This window comes from Patella vulgata, chromosome 5 (assembly GCF_932274485.2).
Source record: "Patella vulgata chromosome 5, xgPatVulg1.2, whole genome shotgun sequence".
NCBI lineage: Eukaryota > Metazoa > Mollusca > Gastropoda > Patellidae > Patella > Patella vulgata.
The window spans coordinates 18618474-18640884 of NC_065883.2; the positions used below are offsets into that span (position 1 = coordinate 18618474).

General features: G+C 33.1%; 2 protein-coding genes across 2 annotated transcripts in view; one reads left to right on the forward strand and one right to left on the reverse strand.

Moving 5' to 3' along the window:
• Positions 1-1473: 1473 nt before the first annotated feature.
• LOC126821906 (serologically defined colon cancer antigen 8 homolog) lies at positions 1474-21661 on the reverse strand. Its single transcript, XM_056101463.1, has 16 exons — positions 21482-21661; positions 19798-20048; positions 19432-19554; positions 18730-18852; positions 18105-18191; positions 17906-17970; positions 16965-17123; positions 16020-16158; positions 15316-15468; positions 13676-13810; positions 12813-12929; positions 12272-12400; positions 11176-11308; positions 7096-7213; positions 4325-4499; positions 1474-3421 (listed from the first exon to the last, which is right to left on the reverse strand). Exons 1-16 carry the CDS (start codon positions 21543-21545, stop codon positions 3158-3160), a joined length of 2235 nt encoding a protein of 744 aa, XP_055957438.1. The 5' UTR covers positions 21546-21661; the 3' UTR covers positions 1474-3157.
• Positions 21662-21676: 15 nt separating this feature from the next.
• Positions 21677-22411, forward strand: part of LOC126821901 (centrosomal protein of 170 kDa protein B) — a 90745-nt gene continuing 90010 nt past the window's right edge. Inside the window, exon 1 of the mRNA XM_056101459.1 lies at positions 21677-21812. Coding sequence (XP_055957434.1) covers positions 21804-21812 — 9 coding nt within the window. The 5' untranslated portion in view covers positions 21677-21803. The remainder of the gene's footprint in view (positions 21813-22411) is intronic.

Here is a 22411-nt window from a genome sequence, read left to right on the forward strand (position 1 = left end):
ATTTATACTCAAAATAAATAAAGAACTGAACTGATCCTTTTTCAGTGAGTTTTTAATAGTCTGGTATGACCAGGTCTTGGGTGTGATCCAGCGACCTTTTAAATTGGTAGATTAATTTTAATTAAATGTCATATTATCTGAATAACAATTTTTTTATTTATATTTTTATCAAGTATGAACTTTATGTAATTTTATTATGTAAATGTTATAATGTCTTGTTCTATGTAATGCACATTTATGTGGCAGTTGTGTGATGTAGAAGGGAGTAATAATAAACAGTTGAAATTGGATATAACGTCCTACTGTTCTGTTCCTACTGGGCTAATGAAGACGGGAATACATCATGCCGTGTGCTAAGAGGGAAATTTTGCCCGGATAGTGGTGCTATGGCCTACTCGAATTCCAACTGCCAAGGGATCTTTTACATACAAGCCAATATGTACACAGGACCTCAGGTTTTTTTTTTCGATTCGAACGACTACACAGCTATCCTTGTCAGGTCCTCTGTCCTTCACCAATGACAAGGGGAAACCACGCCAGAAAATCTGATGAACTAAATGTAAACAATAATAATTCTATTACATAAAGAGCTTGATGGAAGTACATGTACACCTGCATTTTAGCAAGTCCCCTGTATCTTAGATTTAAGACCGTCTTCATTAGCCCAGTTGGTGCAGATAGGACGTTAAACCCCATTTCATTTCATTAGATTGAAGGGCTTCACTATAACGCCCATGGAATCTATTTTGACAGCTATCTTTCAATGAAACACACCTTATTGTATTATAAGCATCTCTATATTCTTGAGTCATATAGATTATCATAAAATAACTGTCAGAAAGATGTCTGTAGCTAAATAATACGTCACATATACAGGTATTCATAGAATGAAAGTTACCTACTTACTCCAATTCAAATAAAAAAATGATGAATTTGATATGATCCAAAGAAATTATTTTAAAGGTTTACGATCCATTCTGAAACAAACTTTACCAGGCATTCTCGAAACCAAAATGAAAAACTCTGCCATGAAGAAAATTTGTATTGTTGTAGAATTATTGTCCGTCAGGCTTCGCGGTGATTCAATGTCTCCGATCCTAATCGTTCATTTTTATTAAATATCTAAAGTTTCAACATGTTATCCATGTTAAAATGTACTCAAATTGATTATTTAACATTTAATTAAGAAAGCAAAACCATAATATCTACGAGACCCAAAAGGTTTTACTCAACTTTTAAAGGTGGCACTGGATTGTTTATATTATCTGTAGAGGATGCTGAATGTTGCAAACATAATTATCATATCTTTGGAAATATTGAATTGCAATTGAACCATTCTTTGGATGATGTTCCTTTTAGAAATCCAACTTTCAAAATATTATAATTTGCAATGGATTGAAAATCAGTGGCTTTAAGTATTACTATTGTCTAATAATTTATTATCTTTAATCTACATGTCAACAAATATAATACATGTATATAATAGAATATAATAAATAAAAACATAAATACAATAAATATCACAGTATAGACGGCAATTTCACTTATTTATACACATTCATAAACATATACATAGAAATCATTTGACAAAACTGTATAGATAAGAGTATTTATAGTACACTTTTGTATATTTAAAGAAGGAGCTGATATTGTGATATAACCATATAGACACATTATTTTAGGGGTTTTATAGATGTTGCTTTATTTTGTAAATATTTATGCAATAAAATTTTCAAATATATCCTGAATGTATGGATTTAATAATTATGTTTACCTCAACATACCTGAATAAAGAGTCCAAATAAAGTTTGAGACTATGCACAATCAGATTTACTTATATTAAAAAAAAAAATTTTTGGTTCAAAAATAAATTTTAAACTTAAACACAGGTTTCAAACTGCCATCTTAGTGAAATATATTAACAATAAATCTGATTTATTTTTTGTGCAAGCTGGTTCATTTTTTTTTAAGGCTTTTCTTTAATACTCTGATCAATGTGTTTAATTACACATTAACAACAGCCTTTACATTAATCAAGCACTAGTAAAATGGATTGAAATACAAGTCAAAATCAAGTAAGCAAATGACAGACCTGGTAATACGCAGAAGTGGCCATGACTTTTTACAAGTGATTAAACAACCGATGTAATTTTAAAATAGCATTTTATAAAGAAAACAAACAGTGTTTACTTATCATGAACATTTTGATTTCATTTTCTATCGTACAATGTAATTATTCAGAAATGTTACTGACATGAACTTGATTCAGGTACAAGAATTAAATATGGAAAATAGCAAGGTGCACTTACTTTTTTTATACTAATCATAGACATTATTCAGAACACGATATGCTACATAATGACCTAAGAAATATTTGTAATTAAAGTCCAATAAATGAATGGAAGCTTAATGACCATATTTACTGAAGTGGACGAATTCTGGTGACATAACTCTGGCCTCTTTTAACCCCAACTATAAATGCCTACATGCAAAATTTGGAAACAGAATCCCAGATTAAAACAGTGCTTTTGTGAATTGTCCTAGTGAAAGATCAAGCTATTTGCATTCTTATCTGTCCATCATAAAATTATCAATATCAAGCAAAATCTGTCAAAAACTCAAAGCTTTTTTATTGATTCTATTGGCATGTAAAAGGGCAGATACATGTATAAGATTGCTTGTAGGTGTCTAACACCTGCTTCCATGACAGAGAAATCGGAGAAAGAATTATCTATAAATAGCTGGTACTATCTTCATAGGTACTGAAATGAGGGGAAATAAATGTGTCCTACTTCATAGTGTCACCCCTTGTCAGTGGTGTAAGATGGAGGGTCTAACAAGGGACATAGTTGTTCGGATGGTATGAAAAACCCAGGTCATGAGTACATATTGAGTGCACATAAAACAACTCTTGACAGTTGGAATCCGAAAAAAAGAGTAGTCTGTAGCACCGCTGTCCTGACAAACTTTCCCTTACAGCACACCACTGTATGGCATATGCCTGTTTTCATTAGCCATAATTTCAACAGGATTTAAATTTGTGAAATAAACTCCATGGAATGTCTGGTGTTAAAACAGTAAAACATTGCCTTATTGATCATCTTCATTCAACGTAAATAGTTACTCTTAATTTAAATTAATTTTTCTCTTTTAACTTTTACATTAATTCATCAATATCAACTTGATCTGAGGAAGCTGTTGGTCGAATAAATTCTGAGTCGATTGTTAATCCACCACCAAGTCTTTCTTCTTTACTGATACCATCCAATATTTCATTTACCAAGGCAACACAAGATGAACTCAGTTTAACTGTATTATATTTATCTAACTGACCAATCTGTGATCGTAAAAAGTCTAATTCACGAGCTAATAACTGTCGATCTCTCATTAAACGCGTCTGTTTGGCGAGAATCTGAATTAACTGAAAGACAAAACGTGTGAAAATAAGTGACTCACTTCAAAGCTTTTACCAGTGTGAATAAAGCAGCTAAAAAAGGTTGACCATTGGAGGAAATTAGATACATGTACCCATACTGAATCAACTATTAAACTCAACATAATCACAGTCATTGAACAGCTTTATTAGCATACCACCATAAACAAAGAAAGAGAGAGAGAGAGAGAGAGAGAGAGAGAGAGAAATGGGGTTTAACGTCCAATTGACACAAACTGGGTCATTTTAGGACTAACACATGATTCAATTTCATTTCAATAATTCGCTTGCGTGTAGGTGTCTAGGACCCGGAGAAAACCCATGAGGTTGGACAGACGACCCTACTCCTTGTCACATACAGCTGGGAATCAAAACCATGCCAGTTGACTCAATGACAGAACTTATGATACAGTGCGCACGTGCTAACCATTCGACCATCCACCCCCACCACCATAAATAGAACAAAGTTTATGCGCAACTAGACATATAGATATAAATTGCATACAGGTAAATGTACAACAGTAAACGAAGAAATATTAAACTTATCATCAACGAGTAAGGCAGACAACACTATTCTTTGCAGCATAAAATCACAAGATTAGTTCCTCTGCTTATACTGAAAATAATCTTGTGATCTGCAGCAGTACACTGTCTTAAACCGATCATTAAGCTTCCTACCCCCATGTTCCTTGACTTTAAAAGATATCAATATAACTTGTGACTTATGGAATACTCAATCAAGTAAGAATAAGAATTTTAGGTGAAAAGGCATGCACCCACAGAAGATGATACTATATATATCGCAACTATTCAGAGGTGTTTATTACATTAAATAAGGTATATATTTACAAGACAGAGGTGTTAATTACATTAAATAAGGTATATATTTACCTGTTGTGACTGATGTTGGGCATGTTCATCCATCATCTTTAACCGTTCAGACATTTTATCATGAACTTGAGCATGTTGATCTGATTGATCATCTAATGTTGATAGTCTAGCTACACTACGTTCTAATCTCAGTCTCATTTCTTCATTTTCACGCGATAATTTACCAACTTCAGATCTAAAATCAAGGAAAAAAAACATTTTGTAAAGTCTTTAAAATACACCAACAGAAATCAAAGACAAACAAAGGATGATGTATTTATTTGAAAATGTCACATCAAATGTAGGGAACATATTGCACAATATCTATATTAATGATTATAAAACTATATTTTATTTGATTATCATGTGATGTCCCAATCAGGTAAGTGTAGGGAATTTAGAAGATAGGTGGCAAGGCAACAGCAGCCAAATTGCATATTTATTCTCTTGTAGGTAATGGGGGCTGACAAGACAATTTCATACAGATCAGACCAGTGTTCTTAATCGGCTTTTTTTTTTGTCGGCTTGAGCTGATTGATGTTTAATCTAGCCGATTGGTAAAACAATGAATCAGCCACTATGGTATCTTAAATCAATCTACTTCTGGCTAAATTACAACAGGTTAATTATTACTTGTTAATTAAGAAGTAAATCAACTTGCTTGTTGGCTAGAACAACAGTCATACCTTAGGGAGAATCGGCAATTTGGTTCATAATCTGTGTAGCCTAATTAGTACATTAAAAGGTAATTTTGATAATCCGGTAAAAAACAAAACAAGCTTGCTGATTATTCATAACAGGTTTAGTAAGCTGCTTTAGTAAAAATTAACACTTGTGGCGAAAGAAGACAATCTAGGCATGTTTGTCAATCGAGCGTCTTCCATGCTCAGTATGTATTACAGGTAGGCCTACTGGTAGATATTAAAATAATAACTGGATCATACATTGATGGATTCACTGACCAAAGTATAACTTTCGTCATTTGAGGGTTCACAAGGTACTATAACCTGAAACAAGGGCCTTAACTCTGGAAGTAATTCACAGAAAATGTTGAAATTTGACAGGATTTTGGTTTTATTAATTCAAATAATGCATATAAATTCCATACAGATAGGATGATAACTTTTGTCGTTCGAGCCTCCACAAAGTAAAACAAGGGCCCTAACTCTAGAAGTAATTAACAGAAATTGCTGAAATTCAATCGACTTCTTCGTTTCATTAATGTAAATGATGCACATAAATTTCATACAGATCGGATGATAACTTTTGTTACTGAAAGATGATTCTTCATCTCACTAATGTAAACAACATATAAATATGATAACAATCAGATGATAAATGTAGTCTGTAGAGTGTTCACAAGAAATCGTGAACAAAGGACGGACGGGGGTGGCGGCAATATATGACTACATTTTGATGTGGGCGTATAAAAAGGGTTGGATAGACATTTACTGTTATTATAGAAAAGAGGTCATCGTCTATAGTTAATAATATTTTCCCTTATAATAACAGATTAGTGTGAGGAATATAGAAAACGGTTTACGTTGGCGTAAAGCTAGAACCATTGTCGATAGTTTAAGACCAAATCTAAAATTTGCATCAGATCAATCCAATCCTATATTTTGACCAAATTCAAAGAGGTTTACCGGTAGTTGTTGGCAAACATGGCCTACATAATGGTAATTAAAAGCTTATCAGGCCAAAACAAAATAAATCCAAGAGGTTTAGCTCTTTCAAACAACGATGTTGGCAAAACATAAAGTGATATTTTGACATTTAAAGATACATTATGTTAGATTTAGATAAAGTTCTGGCCGTTCTTGCTATATTAGTTCAAAAATAGATAATGCAAAATGAAACTATTGAAAATTTTATTCAAATTACATGTACCTTATTCTGAGCGAAGTTACCAATGTTTGTAGTTTTGACAAGATGTGTGCATCGATTATTTATTATTGTAACCAAGGTGCTGGTTGTTTGAGGGTTAGTCTCGCTTCTCATTTTTAAATTAAATCATTAAATGGCTGAACTGTTCTAATCTACTTAAAATTAGATCCATCCGATGGCATTGAGAGCTGATTATGTTCTTGTCATGTTCATAAATGTCTAATTAGTAACTGATATAACATTTAAGACCTAAAGAAAGATTTATTCCTTGAATTATGCCTCTTTAAATACAATACATGTGCCCGTTAGGCCAAAAAAAAAAAAAATCAATGTATAGCTTTTTTTATCAATGATGTTGGAAGTTGGCAAAACATATAGAAATATTTGACATTTAATATATATTTATATAATATATATTTATATAGTCTGCATAATTAATAATCCCCTAGGTCAGAACAAAACACCCCAAAAATCCTTTTCTCAAAAACATTTGAATATTATCTCTTATTTATACTATGTAGACTCTTAGATTCACTTTGTATCAAATTTATGCAGAGGACTGTTTACCTTGCAATCGAAAAATCCATAAAACAACTATTCTTTTGCGACATTCCATCTGACAATCCAAGAATGATTTAGTACTTCACTGGTAATTGTTAAAAACTTTCTCAAACTTTACAATGACATTATTGACATTGTCTGGGAAAATAAAAGCTATTTGAAAAAATATAATCTCCTTTTTTGGGGGTCTGGACTTAAAACATGAAAGCATTTTGTGGTAATATTACCTTCAATAATTCAAAAAGGTTAAATCATTGAAAAGACTTCTACATCATAATCTAAGTGTGGGCTTGTTAACAATACTAATCATTACATAAAGGAGATAAAAAAAATGTCATGTTTACCGGTGTTTTTTGGTCATTTTATCCAGTTGAGTGGCCTGTTTTCTACATTCATCTCGTAATTTAAGAATCAGTCTATTCTGTTTATTCAGCATAGTATCCATTTCTGCATGCACTTGAGCTGTTAAGAAATTATTCAACAATATCATGAGGAGTTTTTATAGTTAAAAAAAACTTGTAATATTGTATGAAATCAAAAGGCTGAGTGGGCTTTGTCCTACTTCAAAAAGAGAAAGCATAATCTTGTTTTTTTTATTCAAATATTTAATGGCTGGGGATCAGCTGAAGGATAATGTGTATATCAAGGGGGTTCATTAATTGTCATGTTGATGCCCAAGTACACATTACAATATTCTGATTGCTTGTCATTCTGAATTACTCATGAACATGAGTGGCTGCATTTGCTAAGTACATTTATAATCTTGATTGCAATATCATCCAAAGTCTTACACGTTGAAAACACAAATTATTTGTCAATTCAAATCAACATTGATGTTGTGATCTTACCGGGAAAAGGTAGGCTTCTGATATCCAATATTTAAGACAAACTAAACATTTTACCATTGGTACACGAATCGTGTACCATAGTGCATTTCAGCATCATTTGTAACAAGTGACCAGAAAGAACGAGGCTAGACATATTCCACAACTCATGTCAAACGGTGACGCCACATCTTATCTGGAGAGCATGCGCAATAGACTGGAATAACCAGATGCTAGAAATTTCCCTTTGGTTGAGACTCATGCCGTATGTCGCTAGACATAACTGATTTGAAATTAAGAGTCAAAACGGAAACAATTGAATGTAAATCAGTTCATATACAATCAGATAACATTATTATATGCGTTGCGACCCATTTGGGTCAATTCCTAGGTCCCAAATATTAGCGATTTAGCTCCATTAACAATGCCAGCGATGAAGGTGTCAAACAAAAAGAGAGAGAGAAATGGGGTTTAACGTCCACTCGACACAAATTAGATAATTTCGGGACTAACATATGGTTTAATTTATTTCAATAATTCGCTTGCGCGCAGGGGTCTTTTAACAGTGGGAGGAAACTGGAGGACCCGGAGAAAACCCACGAGGTTGGACTGGCGACCCTACTCCTTGTCACGTACAACCGGGGATTCAAAACCACGCCAGTTGACTCAATGACAGGCCGTATGATACAGCGCACATGTGTAAATCAATCGGCCACCCAACTAACTATGAATTTTGCCAGGACAGTGGTGTAACAGCATACTCTTATATTAAATTCCAACTGTCAAGGTATTTTTTATGTGCACGCCAATGTATACCTGGGATCTCCAAATGACAAGACACTGTCCTTGCCAGGCCCTCCGTCCTACACAACTGACCAGGGGTAACCAAGGCAGATAAAACTGAGGAACGTCTCAGAGTGGATCCGGTACCTCCAGGCTAGCGAGATAGTGTCTTACTCACTGAGCCACATTGATTTCTGGTACATATACACGGTTGAATATTGAAGATAAATCCAAGAAAGCAACATTGTAATACAATAAAATAAGTAGCTAGTTCTCTGGCCAGGACATTCACTGGTTTATGTTCCGACATGGGAAACCCTGTGTGGATGCCTGCTAAGTTTCAGGAACTCGAGAATTAATTGGTTAAAAATCTTTCTAATGACATTAAATCGCAACCAATGAATAATTAAACTAGTCCATCAGAAGATGATGTCAGGTCATGGTGAACTGAACTCTTGGGGGTCTCAACGCAACGTAAAAATACATCATGTAATTATCTCTAATGATTCACAAAAGTAAAAAAAACAAGTCAACAGCGAGGCTGATGTCCCCCGCCGAAATCCCAAAATAAATAGATGACACATTTTAATTAAACGCACATTTATTTTTTTTCAAAAGTATCAAGCAATCAAACTGATTATCAACTATACACTAAGTTTCATCAGTCTCTATCAGATAGAATCAAAGTTACCTTGTTCCAAAGCATCGACCAATGAAATTGCTTACCTCTATTTACCTTTAGCCACGAAATGCTGATCATTGAACTCAGTCAAGACATTCTCCTAATAAACATCTTCATCAAGTTTAAACATTCTACCTCAATTAAAAGCAGTGTTGTTCTGTTCCAAAGTCTCAACCAATCAAATTGCTTATAGATCCTTAGCCTAAGCAGAACAGACTCATCATCAAACTTAGTCAAGGTAATGATATAATGAATCTATACTCGGAGCTTCATCACTGTCGCTTAATTAAAACCAAAGTTATTGTCCCCAAAGCATCAACCAATCAAATTGCTTATCTCTGCTTACCCTAATAAACACCTACACCAAGTTTGAACATTCTAGCTCAATTAGAAATAGAGTTATTATGTCCCAAAAAGTGTGACGGATGGACGGACGGACGGATTGACAGACATGCGAACTCATTTTAATAGTCCCCTGCTTTCTTCGAAAGGCGGGGGACAAAAAATATATACTATGCTAAAGATACATTAAGCAAGAGCTAAATCTGCCTATTGTAGGTTTTTATTTCAGCTACAAATGTTATATGAATTATTATTTAGACATTTATTCACATCAGATGGTGGAGATTTAAATGGATTGAAAAGAGATTGCCATTTAATGATTTTTATTAAAAAAAGGGGGAAGCAAGGCAGAGTCTCGATTAACAAGTAACGTTGCTACAATAATAAACAATCTATGTCACATCTTGTCAAAACCATGATCACATTGTGCAAAATAAAGTAATTTCAATGAAATTTTCAATGCAGTAATTTTGAATTATCTATTTTGGAACTATTATATAGCAGAAGGGCCCGCTCTTTATCTAAATCTTACATAATGCATCTTTAACTATAATAGTTAAACACATTTTACATCCAATAACACATATCGTCGGTGAAGTGTCAAAAGGGTGTATCTAAGAATTTCTAAAGATTAAGAAATAGAACCTTTTGCATTTCAAAATTTCCACAAATCAAGATACAAAATTTAGACACATGATACCCAGAACAGTTCTAATTGGTATAGAGATACACAGCTTAGACAGAAATGTGCATATTAATTGGGAGATTTACAAAATGCAAAAAAGTGAATTTGACTAATTTCCCCAAGATACACCCTTTTGACACTTCACCGACGATATGAGGAAAAACTTGACATGTTTCCATAAATAAGATTGCTGAACGAGATGGTTTTGGAACCCCAATTGCTGAACACGATGATTCAAGAAATAAGAGAAAAATGGTATTTAACCGCCACTTGACACAAACTATGTCATTTCGAGAGTAACTTATGATTCAATTTAATTTCAATAATTCATTTGCACGTAAGAGTCTTTAGATATGGGAGGAGATTGGAGGACCCAGAGAAAACCCATGAACTTGGACAGACGACCCGGTCTACTCCTTGTCATGTTCCTAGAAATAGAACCCCCCTGTCTGGTCCTCTCATCAAGATTTTCAATCAACAATGAAGCTGGGAAAAAGAAACAACACAAGAGAGGGAAAGAGAAATCGGATTTACGTCCACTCTACACAAACTTGGTAATATGGTTCAATTTTATTTCAATAATTTGCTTGCACGTAGCAGTGGAAGGAAACTGGAGAACCTAAAGAAAACCCACGAGGTTGGACAGGCAACCCTATTCCTGGTCACGTACAACCGGGGAATCGGAAAAAGAAACAATCTTTTCCCCTTGTATCTGGATGTTGTAGATAGCAACCATTTTCCATGTTATTATTCGAAATAAACCCGGCAGGCTTCATGGAAATAGGTTGCTATTTGACTACACATCGACACAAACTAGATTATTGTCACATCGACACAAACTAGATTATTGTCACTTCGACACAAACTAGATTATTGTCACTTCGACACAAACTAGAATATCGCCACTTGTGAGTGATAGTTATCCAATATCAACCACTGCTCATTTTGTGTACATGAAATTCAAATTATTAAATCAATATCAACCAATAATGACTTTACAGATGGTTGATACGGGGAATAAACATCATAACACATTAATAGTTGCTATGGGAGATATAGTCTGGAGGTGTGTAAATATATTAATAGAGCAGAAACCTGATGAACTTACAATTTTTATCCTCCATTTCAGCAATAACACTATTTAATTCATTTTCTCGTTGTTTAGCTTGTTTAGATACAGCCTTCATATCTTCACTTCTACCTTGTTCTACACTGTGGCGTGATAGTTTGGCTAAATGTAACTAGAAAAAAAAAAAAATACATGATAGAAATATTTTCATAATACACACTTGTATGTATCAAGCTTGAAACTGATCTTAATATAATCATTAGTAGTAAACCTTTAAACATACATTATGCAAGAGCTAAATCTGCCCATTGCACGTCTTTCTTTAGGCCTGAAATGTTATATAAACTATTAATTAGATATTTATTAACAAAACAAGAGCATAATCGACTCTCGATGGCATCGGATACTCGAGATTTTAACTAGATCAGAACGGTTCACCATTCAAAAATTTAATTTAAAAATGGGAAAGCGAGGCTAAGTCTTGAATATACCAGTCCCAAACAGTGATAATTTGGCTGAGAATAAAGTGATTTGAATGAAATTTTCAATATTTTCATTTTAAATTATCTATTTGTTAAGTATAAAAGCAAGAATGGTCAGCTCTTTGTCTAAATCTTACATAATGTATCTTTAACTATACTGAACTGGTATTTGGTAAGGTTTGAACAGATTGAATCATTTCTATAATAGACCAAATCCGGATGTAACAGCATACAGTATTAATGAGATTTTAATGCAACTTGTATAGCTACTTCATACCCTCAGTCAGACTTAAAAACTAAACAGATAACACTCATAAAAAACTGTACATGACCGGAGCAGGAAATGCTCATTATCGAACTTGGCCACGGTGGTGATGTAACAATACAATACACCAAATTTCATCACTATCACTCAATTAAAATCAAAATTATCATATTCCAGGCATTAACAAATCAAATTGCTTATCTCTGTACAGCCTTAGCAGGAATTTCTTATCATCGTACTCAGTCAAGACATTCACCACGTTTAAGTATTATACCTCTATTAGAAGCAAACTTACTGTGACAAGACAGAAGGCAGCACACAAATAAAATAATTGAATCCCAAAACTGCTTTATATGAATGCAATATTTATCTGTGAAATACAACTTACTTCTCGTTCTAAAGCTTGAGTATTAGTTGTTAGATGAATACACTCTTCTTTAGCGTTTACTAATTCTCTTTCAGCGGTATTTAAACGTCTGCGTAATTCATCAATTTCTGTCTTCTTTCTACTCTTTTCCTGCACGTATATCATGATAAAATTGATGATATCATGATAGGTTGGTAGTAATAAATGATATTTGAAGGAAAAACAATAAATCAAATATATTCAACATTTCTAATATTTGAAATATAGTTTTATAATTTCTTTGAAAATTGAGTTAGTAGATTTTTTATGATTTATTCATCAATACATCTGGGTTGCAATAGAAATAAAGGTTATTGTCATAAAGTGTCAAGTATATTTTTGAAATCCATTATCTAGTATTTTGAGATAGACTTCTTATTTCATTAAAATCAAGTAAAATAGTTATTAATTTTTCGGAAGCATATTTTCAGATAACATTAAATTTTAGATTTAGAGATTTAGAGTATATGTCCTAATTAACCATTAATTAGAGATTTTCTAGTGTATAATGAAAGATACTAACCTCATCATTTTGTTTATGTAATTGATCAAGTTGACATCTCATCTTGGCAGCATCTTGTACAGCTGTTGATCTATGTATAGATGTACTAGTTGTTTCCGTTCTATACATCTCAGACATCTACAACACAACAACATTGTTTATTCTCCATCAATAAGTTTACATCAGAAAAATTTACTAAGCAATTTCACTTAGATGTGTATATGATGGAAAATGGTAAACTTAAGGGATGATTTATAGAGAGATAGTGAGAAATGGGGTTTAACGTCCACTAACACAAACTAGGTCATTTCGGGACTAACACATGGTTCAATTTTATTTCAATAATTCGCTTGCTCGTAGGGGTCTTTAGCAGTGGGAGGAAACCGGAGGACCCGGAGTAAACCCACAAGGTTGGAGGGGCGACCCTACTCCTTGTCACATACAACCAGGGAATGGATCATTTATACGCAATTATCAATGATGTATTCTTAATTTCCAGAACATCGATATCTAAGAAAGATATTTGCTACTGATATACTATATTTTCAATCTATGAGGAAGATACTGCCCCAATCTTGTTAGGCACTGACCTAAAATATTAGTCAGGTAGCAATAAGTGAAGTAATTTATCAACTTAACTAATTAAGCAACAGGTGAGGTTACAGTACAATTTAAATTCTATATCAACTAGTGAAGTTATTCATCAACGTAAATTTCAAAAATATCTTTTGGGATGCTTTTTGGGTCATGAGTTTAAGAAATTTTATGACTTGTGTAGCTTCAATGATCTTGTGTTCCTGACTAAGCAATAGTTTTTAGAATCAATAAATTCTGGTAGTAGGAGACTAAACTACAAATATTATTTAATTGAACTAGTGTATTACCATTGTAACTTCTCTATCACATTTTCTAAGTTCTGCCTTGATTTCATCAAGTTCATTAGATAAAGATGTTTTCTGTCTCTCGGTTCTCTCCATTTCATGTTGTAATACAGTATAATGTTCTGTTACTTCTTTTAACTACAGTAATTAAAATTATGTGTTGACTAGTATTTACATAAGAAATACACAAGGTGTAGTAACCTGACCCATAGAAAATGTAATATCTTAAAGTGGTCAGTTAGTTATGTAATAAATTGAGCAAACACTTCCCCAACCCCCAACCATGAATATGGAAAGTTGAAGAGCAACGATCCAGTCATGCTGTAATAGTCTTAAAGTTTGCCTCTGATTTTCCAACTTAAAGAGACTTTATCACTCTCACCAAGAAAATAAATGTATTTATTTGTTTAATAAGATATAAACCATAATCTTTGGCTGAACTAGTTATCAAAAATTCAAGCATTGGCCTACTTAGATTAAGGTATTTTAAACAAGCATCGATTAAAATTTGTCACCACCAAAAAAAAAATGTGTACACTATGTAAATTGCAACTTTAAACATCTCCATATTTACAGTGACTCACAGATTTATCTTGGATGTTACCATACAGTCAACTCAAGTGAAGACCTCAGCAGAAGTGATAATGCATCATTAAAACAAATCACTTCTTTGCATCCAAAACATATTTTACAGAGGGAGCCATGGTGGCTCAGTGAGTATAGAACTAACTCACTGACCCGGAGGTCTAGAGTTCAAGTTTTTTATGATTATCCAGCATGGCTGCCCTTCTGTCAGAGCTGGATTTTTAAAACCAGGCCCAGAGTTCACAAAGCATCATCAGACTTAAGTTAAGAATTTTTCTCAAAATTGTTTGCCTTAATTTGACTAAAAATATAGCCCTTTATAAAACTTCTGTTGTTTTAATGTATCGAATACATCAATAAGTTTTGTGTTTCTGGAACAAAGGTATTTCTCATAAACAGTGATTGAAAGTTGAGTAAATTCTTAAATTAAAGATACATTATGGGAGATTTTTACAGAGAATTGGCCATTCTTGCTATAACAGTTCAAAAGTAGATGATGAAAGATGAATATTTTGAAAATTTCAGTCAAATTACTTTATTCTGAACATAGTTATCATCGTTGTAATATTTGACTAGAAATGGTAGTGAAATGTGCCTTCACCGTGGCTGATCGTGATTATCAAGTAAAGTTTTCAATGGCACGCGGAAACGCTCTACAGCGGCCTCGCTTAGTACACTCTATCATTTAGCCTCGATCTAACTGACGTATTCTCATCAGGATGCGCCATATTTGAATTAATTGATAAGTGAAATCCTATTTAAATCCGAGCTGTAGCCGAGCCATCCGTGGGTATACAGAGTTGATTTTGTGCTTGTTGTTTAAATAAAGATCTAATTTATAATTTCTATAACATCTGAAGCCTAAATTAAGACTTGCAATAATCAGATTTTGCTCTTGCATAATGTATGTTTAAGTCTAAGAAAGCTTTGTGAACTCGGGTCTGGTCAAAAATTCCTCCTCATAGCAAACTATATGGCATGCGCCCATCTTCAAGAGCAAGACATTAAACCTATTTCATTTTATTCCTAACATACATTATATTTTATAGAATTTGTACCTTTTTATTTAAATCATCTATGATAGCTTTATTTTCATTTCTAGCAGATTGTCTCTCCATTTCCATCTTACGATGTGTATCTGTTACATGAGCTTCAAATCTATCTCTCATATTACTTAACTCATCAGCAAACTGTTCTTTCTGTACTAAAGCCTGAAATTCAAATCAAATAAAATATCAATATGGGCTTATACATTAATATTTCAACAAAATATTACTAAATCAGCATGGTTAACAGCAAAGCCTTATATTTGAGAGAGAGCATCTGGCCAACTGTTACCATTTGTTACACTATCTGTAAGTTTAATACATCAACATAAGAACAACACATGTATAAAATAACAAGTGTCAGTGATAACAAATACAATGATAGTTCTCTATAAGATATAATAGGTGAAAGACGGGAAATGTGTAAGAATCTGTAATTGTGTAGCACAAAAGCCATTTTGTCACCCAATCACAATTAATTTAATACAATACAGTATGGCCATTGCTAATAAGAAAAGACCTTAGAAACTGGTGGAATTTTTTTTTAAACTGTAAAATATCAAAGAGTGATTTTGGCCATCCCTATGAATCATGACTGACCAGTTGCATTCCCTTTGATGTTATGTTACTGTATTAGATATGTCATTTGTCAAAAATCTTAAAAACTGTACACATTACTTAATATTAATAAAGTTTAATATATTATGATAATTTACCTCTGTTTGTTCTAATTGAGCTTGTTCTACTAATTCTATTCCTTTCTTCATCTGTTGATAAGCTTCTTCTTCTCTTCTCGTCATATCTGTTAATCTAGTTTTTAAACTCATACAATGTTCCATTAATTCATCTCTCTCTCTAAAAAACATTTATATACATCATATACTTAAAAAAGTAATAGATGTTAATCTTAATAATTTAAAAAATGAGGACACATGGTGATTCATTCAATATGGTCCTGGCTGCCTAACCATGAGCTCCTGACATAACTTTCCATCTGTTTTCCTCTTGTCAGTAGTGTCTAGTGATTTGGATGAGATAAAAAAAAAACATCCTGCGAATACCATTGGCAGCATGTTAAACTTGGAAATCCCAAAAAAGAGTAGGTCATTGAGCTGCTGTCCAGGCAAAATCTTCCACAAAGCGTTAAACCCCATTTCATTTCTTAACAATGCAGTTACTACTATCCAATTAAAGGTGCAAAGCCTCTTCGATTAATGTAAAATCAAATTGTAGACAAAATTTAGTGCAAATTTAACCTAAGTATCTTACATTTGAAATAACAATTTGATCACCATACATGTCCATTTAATCCCGAAAATCACTAGAAGCTTGATTGGGTGGAAAAATTCCAATTAATTCAAATTGGTAACCAATCTTGTAGGGCCAATAGTAGGTTAGTTTAACCAAAGCTGGTTATTTGAATATTCGTATGGTGAAATACCGTTCAGTGACATGATGTCAGGCCTGTGTCGAGACAACTGAGCACATTTCAATCTTTCAGGCGAACTAAGTTATCTATATTTTGGAACTAATGACCTATTACTACTTGATCTACCAGTCATAAAGTGGCAACTTACTTTGTAATTCTATCAATAGCTTGTTGATGAAAATTTCTCTGTGTGTCTGAGAGAAAAGTATTAGCTATCAAAATGGCAACTTACTTTGTAATTCTATCAATAGCTTGTTGATGAAAATTTCTCTGTGTATCAGAGAGAAAAGTATTAACTATCAAACCATTTTCATGTGTTGGTATTGTATCATGCATTCTAATCTGAGATTTCAAATCTTCAACAGTCTGTTCATATTTATGGACTTCATTTCTAAAACAAAATGACAGAACAAAAACAAATTAAATTGAATTTCTAATACAAGCAAAAATAACAAAGAAATCAACAAATATCTGACTAAGGTCATATGGAGAAAGATCCTTCTCGTAACAAACTTTATTGCTGTCGTTCGAACTTACGATTTATATTCGCAGATGTCATATCTTATTAACTTTGAAATCACTTATTTTTACAAGCTTTAGTGTAATTTATCTGTTTTATTATTTTATAGAGATGCCATATTTTTGTAAACCATTTGTTTTATATGATTTTATACTGTTATTGTTAAGAGCATTCCAACACTTTGTCATGAAACCTGTGGTATATAAAACATTCCATAATAAAAAACATGATAATATAAAGAAATATCTTTGAATATAAGAAAAGCTGTCTCGTGAGTCAGGTTGATTTGATATGATATTGGGTTACCTATGCTGTATTATGTACTCTTTAATTTGTTGAGTAGTTTTATTTCATCATCTATAAGTTTTAAGAAATCTACCATGTTTAATGTTAACAGCATGAGAGGACCCGGAAAAAACCCATGAGGTTGGACAGGCGATCCCACTCCTTGTCATGTACAACCGGGGAATCAAAACCATGGAAGTTGACTCAATCACAGACCTTATGATACAACGCGCACGTACTAACCAATCGGCATGAGCACTTATCCTTTTACTAAATCAAGGGGCACTTATTACGGATGAAAAATTGAAGATTATATAAGTATGAAAAAAAAAAAGTAACTAACAATTACCATTTTGGTGTCAACCTACCTTGCATGTAGTAACTGTGTTTCTAACCGTTCTGTTTTTGCAGCATGCAAGGAACTCAATCTTTCCTGAAAAAAAAAGTTAATAAAACTTCAGAGTTTGATACTGTTATATAAATAAAGTTTCAATTATTAATAGCTTTTCTCTCCATATTACCATTATAATACATTTTTAAAAATTTACACACAAAATTACAACTTACCAGTTCAATTTGCCATCTTTTATAGTCGGTACGAGACATTCCTGTATTAATAACATCTTTAACAACGTCATCTAAAGCTCCAGTTAACTTGAAAAACACAATAACTAATCTTTACAATCAAATAATCAGTTAGAATGAAATGAAATGAAGTTTAAAGCATCAAAATATTAATTTCATCCGTTTGAGACTGATTTATCATAAATTTCATGTCAATAGTTATGTGAGAAATGTGAATGGGTAGAATTTCCATGAGTTCTATACAGGCACGCTATTATGTATATAGGTTAAACGTTTCTCTTTTTTATCAAACTACTAGACATTCTATCCTTGTAAGCAATGTAGACACACCCTGAAAAACGAGAACTGGGAAATTACAAAATGTAATCATCAGAAGTCATACTTTTACATCAAAATGTACAACCGAACATACTAAGGAAAGGAGACTATGACCATAGAACAGTGCAATTTTTTTAAACATCACCTCTCAAACAGAAAACAATCATATTTGGAATGTGGTATCATGTATTTTCAAAGTGTATGCATACCCTTCTATGTGCATGACCTCAATCACAGCTACTGAGATTCCAATTAAACAGTGAGTTAAATAATAAAATAGAGAAGTTACCTTATTAATATCACCACCTTCCCTGATGATCTCATGTATAACTGTTGTTTTTAATTCTTGATGAAGATTCTTATTTTCTTCTAGTATTTCTGATAATTTTAGTTGTAAAACCGCCAACTCTTCCTGAATTAATGAAAATAATTACCAGTATATGCTTTGCTAGTTTCGTCAGCAAAATAACTTGGTTCTCATATTTTATTAAGTTGAAAATTGCTTCTTTATATGTTATTATTCTATCCAGAAATTAAAATACATTCTATAAAACCTAAATACATGTATGGGAAATGCTTGATTCTATCAGGTGGTAATCATGTGGGAGTGTGTGAATTAAAGGGAAGTAATTCAAACTTAAGCACCCTAAAGTCATATTATCTCCCCTTAGACCACCACAGTTCATTCCTGTTGCCATTTCATTAAGGACATTTGCAGAAGAGTCTTTCTTAACAAATATTAATTATATTCAGGGCTATTATTAAAGAATATTACACTGTACATCCAGTGACATGATTTAAAATTCACAAATGCTTCTAATCAAGTAGTATTAACGTGCCAGCGGACAATATACTGATAAAAATTACTTGTCTGGGTCTTATTGTTTTTTCACTAGTCATCAAGGTGGGACTGCTATTTCAACAGCCCCGCTGAATTCATTTTAAATCGTTATTATATGTATTTGTGAATTTTTTGTCTGTATAAGTTTACCTTAATATATCTGTTTTCCGCTTCAAGTTGATTGGTATAGCCAACTTGATTCTGTAATATCTGTGCTGCTTCTTCTGCAGTTGGAAGAGGTCCACGTGGTATGGAGTTCTCTTTTTCTGGGACCTAAGAAGTAGAGATGAATTAGAGATCATTTTTAAATAAATAAATGTAATAATAATAAATAATGTATAGTTAGTTCTAAAAGATGAAGATTAACAAGGTTTGTGCACAAGCCAATTCATGAAATAAAGATGTACCATATGTTTTTAGTCACAAATGACCTAGAGTCTGTTAAGTAGATCATGTTAAACAATATTTTTCTCCCTATTAAGACACACCTGAGCCAAAGAGAAATGACAAAGTTACCTCCTTATCTTGTAACATTTGACGAAGTTGTTGAGCAGCATCTCGATATTTTGGTGGACGATTTTCCAGGTCATGCCATGTCAATGTTCTAGGATGAACAGCTTTTATCAAATCATCTTTAGCTTTAATTGGAGAACCATGTCTTGCTGAGCCATGGGTAGGAGACTTTGCACTTCTAGGAGGAGAAAGGTTTCTTCTTGGTGTTGCATGTAGTGATTCTTTCAACTCATTTATGCTGTCATTGGCTCTATCTGGAATATATCAAAGTATAAATATCAATAATTTCTATGACTCTTTGTAGGCTAGAAAAATGTACACATATTTCTTTTATATTATATTTCTACAAAGACAGCAAACAACCTAATACATTTCTCTTCCACAATCACTAAAACATACAAATACAGTGTACACTGTATGTACACTGTACATTGTACAGAGTTGCTGCAATACCTGGGCATTAGAATGACAATTAAACACTATTTCAAGTTACACCAGACGGTATCAGTGGTTTAATACTGGCAATATATATTTCCCTGGTTCATCACATTATTTTGTCAAATAAAAATAACAGGGTGTCATTTTGAGTTAAAAAAAAAAACAGATCTAAATCCCTTATCATTACTGATCAGTCTCTTGTATTATAATAATAATGGCATATAAGCCATACATGGTTTACTGTGCATGAGATCTGAACAAATCCTCATCGGTAATAATATTCATTTTTGTTATCGAAATGAAATGAAAAAATGAAATGAGGTTGAACTTCCATCAGTTCTTCACTGACTTGGCCCAGGAATCTTAGTCTTATTTCAAATTTTAACTGCCTAAACAGGATCACAGTTTTATGTCCCATCCAAATGACTATTATTAAAGTAGCTAAGTCTCTAACTCAATATCATCCAAAATCTTCAACATTGAAAACACGATTTATTTGTCAAATTAAATCAACATTCATGTTGTGATCTTACCGGAAAAAGATTGGCTTTTGATATCCAATATTTAAGACAAAATAAACATTTTACCATTGGTACACGAATCGTGTACCATAATGCGCTTCAGCGCCAGTTCTATCAAGAGACTCGAGGGACAAGGCTAGACACACTGCACCAAATCAAACGGCGTATGTAGACTGGAATAACCAGACGCTAGAAATTTGCACTCGCTCGAGACTGCTGGCTTATTTTGCCGAACATAACTGATTTGAAATTGGAGTAAAAACGGAAGCCATTGAATGTAAATCAGTTTATATACATTCATAGTACAGTATTATATGCGTTGCGACCCACTTTTGTCAATTTCTAGGTCCCAAATGTTAGCGATTTAGCTTCTTTAAGTATTATATTATGTACATTGTCTCTGACAGTGACATGGGTCTGATCATGGGTGGAACCAGACCTCAGTCTCAGATGCCAGGTGAGATACTCAGATAGTTGTTTGAGAGAAAAATATGGTAGTTTTTGTTCAGTTTAAGTTATCGAGATTCACGAAGATTACGCCAGATAGCACCAACATGCCATTGTATTCCTTAATTCGAAACACGACAGGTCCAGGGATGCGTTACCTTATCTTTTGGTCGATTGATGATTTCAGTTTGAATTTGTCATGTTTTGACATGTTTACATTTACTCAACTTTTTTACGTGAACAAATCTGAAGTAAAACTAATTAGGCCTATTATACTCAACCTCTTATCGAGCGCTGATATTTATGAACTTCATCATCTGCATCGTATTCTTCAAAACTGTACATATTTTTAAAATCCACTCATTAGAAGTAAATGTGAATTTTTGTGATCACAGACGTTTTTTTTTCCATCCGGCAAATTCGATACCGGAAGTTTACATCCGTCAACAGACATGCGTAAAGGATTAAATGTGGCACGAGCAGACAGACTGAAAGAAAGAAGGCGGGGCATCAAAGTCGATACCGTACTGGATACTCCACTGTATTTGGACAGGAAAGAGAATTGGCACGTTTTAGCTGTAAATATAGGTTGCATGAAAGACAATGGATGAGGTTAGTGGGTATTTTAACCTTGTTTTAGTTTGATAACATATTGAGAGACAAATATTTGGGATTGACAAAATATTAGAGTGAAAAAATAAACCAAATCCAGTCGAGTAGAAGCAGCTTGTATCAGACTCAGAGACAATGATGATATCATTCAATGACTGTCTCTTGTCTTGTGCAACTTGTGGATTGAAAAATGAATATCGAGTGTGGTGTATTGTGTCACACACGAATCTCAGTATGGGGAACCACTTGTTGAAGAAGCCAATGTATATACTTAGGATTTGGCAAATTGTCAATGAATTGATTCATTTGTTGAGACAACAAAATCATGTCTTGCTTTATTTAAAATTAAAAAAAAGCCAAAAAAAAAAAAAGCCAGAGAATCGAGAGAAACAAAACAAAACATACATTGCTTAATATATTTGTATTAGAGTCTAATTTGAATTAGTAATTGTACAAGCATGGACCCTATTTATAATATATAGAATGCATAATTTAGTGCATTCATATCAATTAAGAGCAATACATGTGCCCTAGGCCCCATACCCATTCCCGTAAGTGTACTGCCTATTTGAAGAGATAGTCAGCTATATCATTCACTC